Here is a 10663-nt window from a genome sequence, read left to right as displayed (position 1 = left end):
TACTATAAAAGAAACAGGGAAAGGACTGATTCTTCTAACACAGAAATAAAAAATGTTATCCAAGTGAGGTATAGCCTGTTTCATATTTTGTCTGTCCAGTTCAATTTCACCTGGAAATCTCCTCCATCCACCTCTCATGCTCACAAGCTCACTCATCAGTACGATTTCCGAATACACATATGAAGATGTCACTAAGGGGAGGAACACCATTTTTTGTATTCTTTGAGGCAAAAAAGTAATTTACTGAGCAAGAGTCTCTTATCCGTATTTACTATCACCAACAGTTTGTGCTCAGATTTGGGTACAAGTCTTCGTCTATGACATATGGAAAGAGATGCTTTTTTTCCAAAGCCAAGGGTTTCATTTAAGGACTAAGTTACTCTCTAGAAAAACCTCACTTTCTGTGTTGCTGTTTTCACACAGTGAAAAGGGAGATGTCTACTAGTTTGAAAGATGGCTTTATTTTATGGAAAATCAGCAGAGGCAAAGGAATTAAGAGAAGAGAAAGATACCTTAGTATCACGCTTGAATCAGTGCCCAGGTTAGTGGAGCAGTCCTAATGCCATACAACAGAACTGCTCCATTTTGTGGAGTCAGATGTAAGGACAACAACAGTACTCTGCCTTCAATTTTCCCATTTCAGATGTAAGCCTATTCCTTGGTGTCCACCTCCATTTACCTGCCTGCATCTGCAATGCTCCAGGAAACAATTATGCTAGCATCCACTTGCCACAAGCTCCTCTCTCTGGGGTCTGCTCCTTGCCAACTGACCTTAGGAATCCCATTATCAGGAATGACAGCTTGCCAGGCCAGGAACTGTAGAGCCACTTCCTAAGCTTTTAACAGCTTGCAGGTGGGCCAAAATGGACCCACTGCCCTTAAACTGGCTCATTAATAGGTAGGGGCAAGACCTAATCTTCCCCTCCTGAAGGGGCTGGCTAAATTACGTGGCAGAAATGCAGCCCTGCTTCTCCATGCAGGAATTCTCTCTTGGATGGTGTAAAGTTTAGGCAATGGGCCAGGTTTTCCCTTAGCAGGCTTGGTTGATATGTGCTCCTAGCTCCCATGAAGTAGCAGCTTCTGCACTTCACAAAGAGATGGAACAGCAATCAGGGCCGTTCTCTAAATTGTGGAAACATGACTGCATAGAAATGTCTTTAAAATACGTCTTTCTTTAAACCTCAAAGCCAACCAAAATGCAATCTGACAGACTCCTGGCATGCCTGGGTTGGTACTTCCACATCCAGGATAAGCTTTACTTTAGAGAAAGACAAACTAAGTGTGCATAGAAAATATGATTGAGGGGGGTAAGAGATTATTGTTTATAGCAATTCTTCCAACTTATATTAATTTCACCTTTTTCTTAAAGCAGCTTGAGGTATTAAAACTCCTCCCAGAGAAGCCCACCTAGCAGGAATCTAGCCAAAAAGCATGAAAGCCTCTGCCAGGTCCAAACAGTACATTTGGTGAGGAAAATCCCAGTTCTGAGCAACTCTGTCTGGAGGGCAAAAGGCCACCTGGATTTCATTCCAAGTGGAACTAACTATTTAATTTGTACAACAATCATGTTGACAACAAAGATGAACACATATGTCTCCTTTAAATGCCTCAAGGGATCGTCCTTCCCCCCCCCCCCCCCCATTTCAGTAACCATGGTAACTTTGGGCAAAACCAGCTTTCACCTCAGAAATTGTTTTCTGTGATAAAGGGTTTAAAATCGCATTTGTCATCTAACTGTTAACTTCTCCCCCCTATATACCTGAGTGATGAAAGAGACAGAACCTCTGCTTTACAAAGGAAAGAGAACCTTTTTGATTCTCTCTGAAAAACCTTCAAGATGGATGGCAGTGAAGTGAAATACAGAACACACTTTCCAAGTTGTGCTTGTTTTTTTGCTGACCTTAACACAGGTTTTCATAAACACCTGCTTAATGTATACCATAATGTTGCCAAAAAAATCCTCACATCCACCAATCAGCTAGTCAAAATGCAAAGTCTGATCATAGAAAAGGAGGTTCCTATATCTTTTGGACTTAATCAAGATGTGCATCAATTTTGTTCCCTTCAAATCAGCTTTGCAAATCACATAAGTCTAAGAATGTCTCTTTATTTTCCACTGCACTGATACAAAGAGTTGACACAGCTATTAAAAACATCTTTTGACAAAGATTATTCAAATCATGATTCATACAGGCTATAGCCAATAGAATACTTACTCATTATTAACACACGTATTGCGCTGTTATAGCTTGGATTAAAGCATGTCAAGGCCAGTGCAATAATTGTTGCCCAACTTAGTGAAAGTCCAATAAACTATTTCAGGGCAGTGGACAGCTGAAATACTAGCAGTTTGCAAACCCAAGGCATTGGCATACACTTCTGTCCCCCGCAAAAGACAGTTCTGAATCTACTCAGAAACCCAAACTGCTTGGGCAGTAGGGCTTTCTTCACTGTTACTTTTGGCAGGGGTACATATAAACAAGAAACAGCACAAGTGGAGAAGAAGGGACAGAAAGAACAACAGGGAGAAGAAAAACTTGAACAAACATTGGTACTGTAGGACAAAGAAATGCCCTTAAGCCGAGGAAGGAATGAGACATTGAACTCCTAGCTGAAAGGACCTGGTGGAGTAAGAAGGAAAATTGCCTTTGGTTGCTCCTCTCTGTTGGCATTAAAGATTTTGTATTTCCTTCTAAAGAAACTGAATTGCACTAACAATACCTGATCCATTACCTTCATAATCTTTCCCTCTCTGGAAAAAATCTGCAAAGCACTGCATCTTGACTAGCCACTTGGATTAAGAGGATAGTAGCATGTTATATGATCAATATACAAAGTGGGATGGTATGACCTAAGACCATTTTTGATTTTTAACAATGATACTACCACTGCCTTTTTTAGGCCAAAGACATAAGACTCTGCCTGTTAATCATCAGTGGTATTCTGCCTTTGTGGACCTCCTGCCTCCAAAGAGGCAAGGACTATCACACTTCTCCCCACACAATTGTGTTCTCCTTCACCAAACGAGATACTCACCAGCCAGCCTTTACAGTGGGAACCTTCAGTGGGGCTCAGGGAAGTGGGTACCAGCTCCCAGTGACATTCACAAAAAGTCAAAGCAGTGACAGAGTTTTATAAGACTACACACAGAAAAATAACAAATGGAAGAAAGCACAGAGACCACACCCATTCATCCTAAAAGCTGTGCCCTGAAAACAACCTATTTATTAAGGCTGGCAGAAATTTTTTCACACAAGCTGTTTTTCATGGGTAATGTGCGATTCAGCAAAACAACATCTTTCACAGAAAGAACATTTTAGATTTTCATCAAAAGTCTTGGTTTAGTTTTGGTTTTGTTTGACAGAAAATGGAGGAGGGGGGAAGGAGGAGGGAAGCAGATTGGGGGGCAAACCTAGGCAAACCTTACTAGAATGCCCTTACGCTAGTTAATCTGAGTGCAGTCATGGAATAATTCATTATTTCTGCATGTAAAGCCTTTGCGCTCTGTTTCTTGGCTCACTATCAGAAAGGACAAAACAGACTTAAGAAGTATGTTCCAGAACTCAGTGGGACTTGGGGAAACTGCACATACAGTCATCGAGGACAGTGGCACTCTCTCTGTGTGTAAACCCAGCGAAAGCAATCTGCCACTCTCAGAATATGATGATTCAAAGACAGCAGAGAGAGAAGGAAAAGTGATGCTCAAGCTGTGGCACTTTACGGAGCAGGACTGTCGCTCAGCCCAAAAGAAAACTCTTTGGTCTCAGGAAACAACTGTGGGGATACCACACTACCACCTGGGGTCAGCTCCCTCTGCCAGCAAATGCAAACCGAAAGCACGTGTATGTTATGACCCATGCAGGCACCACTGTTAATATATTTGCAACATGGTCACAAACCTTTTATTTTACTTCAGGGAGAGCTTTTTGGAAATGAGTGCAACAAAGAATCTGATCCTTTACTACTTTATTTCACTTTGCCACTGCTGTATTTCTGCTAGAGACAATGGTGTATCTAACATTGAAGTAAAATGGTGATTATGCAGTCCCAACATTTCATTATTAATATCATCTTCCTCCTTCTGTGAAGCTGAACTTCAGCTTTAAAATAATACTTCTTCCAAATTCCAGGCTGGTACAGTTTGATTTGCAAGGTCTTTTTGTAAGAAAAGATGTGATGCATGCAACCTGAATATATACTCTCTAATTCTCTTCTCTTTGTCAGTTTAGACTCTTTAGTTGTACCCATATCCATACTAACTGAGCTGCTAATTAACTTTTAAATACGTTGCTGATAGGCAAATCCTCCTAGTTTAACTCACAAAAATTATATGCCTGCACATGACGGCTGAGAAACTCTACGATTTTAAATAAATCTTTGTCATCAATTTTGCAAAGAGAAGTAGAATATTTGAAATTTCTAGTAGAAGTGAAAATCTAAAATGGCAACTGTTTGGTGGCAAGTTCATTTTAGAAAACTGTGAAATGAGATTAACCTCAAGGCCTAAGCTTTGAAGTACCTGACTTCCTATCCTGCAGCGTCTTGGATACCCACCTACCCTGGGCAAACTGAAAGCTCTCAAGCGGACACCAAGCCGGCAACACCCAGTGTCTATGCCGGGGCTCCCAGCCCTATACCAAAGAGCCTGCCTTCCAGGAAGCCCTTCCCGGGGCAGTCTGTGTGCAGCTGTCCCCAGGGGTCTCAGAAATCCAGAGTCCTTGGCAACGGCCAGCCTTCCAGTTCTGGTGAACCAGACTTTCCGGTAACAAACTGTCATGTCAGAAATTGCCCAGCCCACTAAAATCCAAAGTGAAACAAGAGTTTTATCACACTGGGATTGCTGGTAAAATGCTATTTAAACACAAACCAGAAAAAAACCTAAAAGTGACTGAAAATAACATTTAGCTTCCCTGAACCCACTTCCTCCACACGGGTCGACATTTTACAAATCTATACCCTTACAGAAAACACTATATGAGAGAAAATGCTGAGAAAAGTAACACAGTTTTTAGCATGCTCCTATCAAAACATATGCCAACCAAACTGAACAGAACGTATATAAATAACAACAATAAAAATTCAAAGCAAACAAGCTGGAAATTCCATTACCTCATCTGAAGTTTTCCCAGTCTGATAGATAAATTACACTGTTATCTTGCAGCTATTTACTTCTTGTGCCTCGCACCTATTTCTGACATTTTAAAATGAAAATTGTGCTACAGAGGTAAACTGATGGGAAACTTTGATGAAAGTATATGAGCTTTAGGTCATAATTACTGGGTGACTCCTAGAAGAAACCAAAGAGGTGAAAAATGAAACCGAATTCCAGAAACTGCAGGCTAGATGTATTTTTGCTAACAGAAATGTGGAAAAAAAAATTTCTCTGTTTTGACTATATGAACTAACTAATTTGGTTTACTACTTTGGAGAAGCATGTGTTAAAATGTTTTTTAAAACCTCTTAGCTATTTCTCATATACTCTGATAGCTATGGGATGGTAAGTTTAAACTGAAAAGAAATATCCTCCTTCATCGGCTGGACTGCAAAATTTCAGTCTTACTTATACAGCTGGAAAGCCTGGAGCCTGTTCTGGTACATGGTGTTGATGAAGAAGCAAATCATAGGTCTGTTTGGGCATATTGCAAAACTGTTTCCCAGGCCCTGTCCACTGGAAACAAATGATTAGAGGAGCAAGAAAGGTTCAGATCAAGCTTGCAATGTTTTGACAAAGCTGTTTCTGTCTGTGTGTGTAGACCCTTTTCTTGGGAAGGGTGAAAAATGATAGTCAGGAAAAGCGCCCACACAGTTCAACAAGGGAAATTAGTCACTTGTTTTCATGAACACACCCTTCATTACTCCTCAATGGAATTTTTCTTTTTATTCAGATATAACCTGTCCTAAGCACAGAAAAGTAAGAATCCTGAGAGGATGGCTTCTATTGTAAATATTTTCCATAGCAGCTTCTTACAAAAATGAACAGGTTCAAGCTTACTCTTCCTCTCACTAAAGTCAGTCGTCACTACCAACTTTTGTAAGATCATGACAGATTTGTACATTTCTTCCCACCTACCAGGCCAGAGGAAAGGAAGGGAGCCCTATGTGGAGGGAATCTCTTTTCAAACAGGCATTAAACCTAACATGAAAGTAATACCATTGTTCTTTGGGAAAAAAAAAAAAAAAAAAAAAAACCACTGGAACTCCACAATATAAGAAAACGAGTAACCAAAATCAGCAATGAAAATTCTGAAGTCCATCCTATGCTCAGCACTCCTAGATCATACATTACAATTTCTCTTCTAAACACAAAGATTTTCACCAAATTCATTGTCACTGCTTAGTATTCAATGAATATGGAAAAGCCACGCACACAGATGCTTGCATAAGAAACTACCTCGATTAGAGCAAACTGCTGTCCTCAGCAACTGCACGCATGTATTCCCAGATGTAATATGCCAGGCTCTCCACTTGTGAGAGGGAAAAAGGAAGGGCCACTCAGACAAACAACAAAACAACAGCAAACTATACAGCCACCTTCTCCATCGCCTCAACCATTTTCGATCATCAGTATGCACCTAAAGAGCATTTTAAGAGGGTATGATTATGGAGAATGGGAGGAAATAACATGACAGAAGGAAAAAGGAGCAATTCATCATTATCAGCATAGGCTTTGTTCAGGTACGTGGCCCAGCCTTGTCCTGACTGTACTGGAAGAAAGCCAGGAAACATGAGCCAGAAGCAAATTAGTGTGTCCAACCAAGACACCAGTCTGGACAGCAAGGGGATCAGCAACTCGGAATATGCCACAGCAAGCAACTGCTACACAGTTTAAACACAGCCAGAGACAAAGTGCTCCAGAAACCCTAGCAGAATGGACATTATCACTGCCTAGCAGCACTGTGGTCCCAATGCAGGTGCCTTTAGTGTAGCTGGGCCTTGAAATGTATTACTACTGCATAGTTAGGCCTGGCTGTGTTCAAGTCAACTTCAACTTTATTAGAAGTTCACTTGCATTAAGTAACTTACGTTGTTAGGTCTTTGTACACGTGTTCAGAGACCAATTACAGTAAAGCCAACCAAGAAAGGACATGGTCTTCCAGTTTCCTTAATGTTTTGCGCAAGGATAAAATCTTCTCCCAAAGAAAAGAAGCGTTTTAGTGATACTCGCAAGGCCTACCTTGCCCAAACCAGGGGTGTCTTTCACTTTGCTGACTGCCCTCAACAAACATGGCGGTGCAGGGGGTGGGGATGTCTGAAGGATACTGCTGAAGCTGGTAGAGAAGAGAGGAGATTCAGGAACAGATGATGCAGAAGGCCTGTGCTTCTTCTTTTTGGAAGACAGGTTCAATTTCTGAGCGGCTCTGTGGGAAAAATGACAAGACTAAGCTAAAACAACACCAAACAACAACACAAGCGGTCAAGAATAAATAAAGGTATTTATCAGGTTACTATTTACGTTGGATCTCAGTTTTGACCTCATTGATCCTAACAGTTTTATAATTCTGGTTCTTCACTCATTATTACTAGTTTAACGCCACTGACTTCATAATGTTGCTCCAAATTTACACAGTCTGCATCAAGTAGAGTCACAATCAGGCCTCTGTCACTATCTATCTCATCTGTTGAAACAATTCAGCCTTCAAGAGAGCTCCAAAACCTCCAATTACATCAATGAGCTATACAGAAATTTCTGTTCTAAAATCAAGTTCAGTCACCAAATGATTCACACAGAATTGTTTGTCATTCATAAGCCCCTGATTAGAAAATGAATACTTGTGCAATATTTGGATGTAAGCAGCCACTGTTAAGTTAATTAGTATTAAATGCTCAGGTGAATTTGCTGAGGTGTAAGAAGCCTCACACTAGCTGTTTTTAAATTTTTATCACCTCTTAAAACATAAGCCAGTCTAAAAACCGAACAAATGGTGACCAGTGAAAATATTGCTGTTTGCAATGAGATGAAGACAATCATACCAACTACAGCTGCATTAACCACTAAGCAGGGAAAACAATGGAGACTGTTTTTAATACTACAGTATTCTTAGATAAGAATGCTGAAGTTTGTATAGACTTTGATTAAAAAGCTACGCTTTTCTGGAACAGAAACATTCAGTACTTTTGTTTTGCAAAATGTTTTATTTTGAGACACAATTCAAGATTCAGCCTTTGTTGCAGCTGTTTTGTTCCAACACTTGTGCATTCTGCACTGCCCAGGGATAATGTTAATATTAATCATGCTGTCCCATGGATTCCCTTTTGTAAAACAAGCACTTTAAATGGAGCAGGTCAACTGGAGCACCATCTCAAAGGAGAGATGGATATAACAATTCATGAGGCTACTTTCATGTTGTTTGCTTTGGCAGACAAACTGTGACTTAAGATAGGTTTAAAAGTAGTCTGTGCTGACAGTAGCTCTCCTTACCTTGCTGAAGTGTGACAGTCAAGACCAATAATTCTAAATCCTCCTGAGTTTTAAGAAGCTTTATCTCCATTACACTGGTATCAGTATATATTACCCAACACTGAACTTACAAAAGTAATTGCATTATTTTATTCCAAGGAGTCAGGGAAAAAAGACTCAAAAAAAAAAAACCAACAACTCATTTCAGTATGCAAGTACCTTGTGTTTGTATCAGATGTCTCAGACACATGAACAAATTACTGCTGGGCATGAAATTGCCATATGTCAGCTGGTCGTGTGTGCACCGCCAGTATGTATTCTTTTAGCCTATGGCAAGTGCAAAGCAGTTCCAGATAGATTAGTTTTTAATAAAAGAGAAACACTAGGAGATTTTAATTGACCTGGCAGAGAATTATGACTCAGAATTTTCTGTACCACTTCCTTGTCCTTGTCCTTCCCCTTCCTTCTGGCCTACTGACTGCAGTTCATAACCTGGTCCTCTCTTTTAAGAGTCTGCTTTCTTTTTCGTAGAAAACATAATCAAAATGTGTTGGTCAAAACCAAAGCAAAAAGCACCAATTTTTCCTTTTCCTAGCAACATTTCAATGGTTTGAGAGGATTCAATGATTTCAGCTTCCACACTGTCCGTCACTAATACTTTTATAAAGTTGTCCATCCTGAATCAAGATTTTCTGTATATCATAGCTTCACTACGAAGTTATTTTAAGCAAAATCTTGTACTATGTGCAACAATTGAAAAGACAAATGTTGGCCAAACATACTGAAAAATTTACTCCTGTGGTCAAGCCCAGTAGTCCAGTCTTAAATATAGGCAGTGGCTCCACCCACTCTGGTCATACATCTGGTCTCATTGACTCACCTCAGGTGAAAATACATTTCCAAAAAAACATTTTCTAAGTTGACTGACAGAGCCATTATTCCTCTTGCCACTAAATGCTTCTCCAGCATTTGCTGTTCCTTTTACAAAGCTGATAGTGTAATATGAACAGCTTCTTGACCCACCCAAGCCCATAGCTGGCATTTTCTTGGGGAAAAAACATTGTTGGAGGTACCTGGCCTTTTCAAAACCTTGGAACTATATTCTAGTTTGACAGTTATAACCTTTGAGATTGCATTCAAATGGAAGAACCTGCATTTTCCTTTATATTTTTGGCCTGCAACTGGCAAAATGTATGAAAAAGCAATGAACTATATCTCACAACTTCATGGCGTTTTCTGATTTTCCCCAAGGAGAGAAAATCAATGCATGGCAGACTAGAAAATAATTTACAAGCCCTCTCAGACTTGACTGAATTTTGAAGGGGATCAAAAAGGCAATAAGCCTCAGGTAATTCCCAGAGCATTTAACTGGGAAGAGAAGGATATTTTAACCAGATGTAGACTGCAATATGACACAAACATACACAATGTGGCTTTCCTGTGAGCAGATTTGCGTGAGTAAAATCATTCAGCTTGGGTGGCTAGCATTGCTCTGAACACAGTTGGTCATGCCAGCTGAAGCTGATTTGGCCCTGTGATCTAGCATAGGAGGTTAGAAATTCTCACATTTTACTTTTCAAGGCAAGGCAGCAGCCTGGCTCTCCCATGCAGACCCTGTGGACCACCAGACTTCTCCCAGGCTGGACCTTGGGAGACCTGGTGCCGCTGCGGCTCACGGCCTGCCCAGCCCAGCCAGCAGCTGTTTAGGCTCTGCTCTTTGTACAGGAGCCAGCTAATTTGTTTTCATTTAATATCTAGTATAATAGGACTCTGATTTCCACTTGAGACTGTGCATACTACTGCAGTAATGGTAATGGCAATGATGGCAGCATGGCTTTATGTATTGACAATAAACTGATCATACTCCAAGTTACATTACATCCCACTTGAGCCAAGTGACATCAGCTATGAACTATGCAGGGGCACGCAGTGGGCTCCAGCGCAATGCAAACCACTTCCCCACTGTGCACGGTATGGCTGTGGTAGGGATTGTGTCCACAGAGACATTCAAGGAACTTGATCCAAATTAAATTTTTGAAGTGCATAATTTAAACTGTATTAGACCACTGTGTGGACACGCTCATTCACAACAGAACTGTCTTTAATGTCATTTTGCTGAATTATCTTCCAAAGTAATGCAGATTTAATCCAGTTTAGCTAATATACTTTGGACTCGCACCTTCAGTTAATGTCAATTATTTTTTCCTGAGAGTCCCTATGTAAACAAACAGCTGGAGACTTTTTGAAAGCTTACAAGATTTGTGG

General features: G+C 40.4%; 1 protein-coding gene across 1 annotated transcript in view; it reads right to left on the bottom strand.

Annotated features, from left to right (window-relative positions):
- KIF26B (kinesin family member 26B) overlaps positions 1-10663 on the bottom strand; it is a 208413-nt gene that overhangs the window by 98241 nt on the left and 99509 nt on the right. Inside the window, exon 5 of the mRNA XM_009321268.1 lies at positions 7175-7358. Within this exon, the coding sequence (XP_009319543.1) occupies positions 7175-7358 (184 nt within the window). The remainder of the gene's footprint in view (positions 1-7174; positions 7359-10663) is intronic.

Source organism: Pygoscelis adeliae, unplaced genomic scaffold, assembly GCF_000699105.1.
Source record: "Pygoscelis adeliae isolate BGI_AS28 unplaced genomic scaffold, ASM69910v1 Scaffold463, whole genome shotgun sequence".
NCBI lineage: Eukaryota > Metazoa > Chordata > Aves > Sphenisciformes > Spheniscidae > Pygoscelis > Pygoscelis adeliae.
Note: the sequence above shows the minus strand (reverse complement) of the source record. Positions and strands in the feature narration are given on the sequence as shown.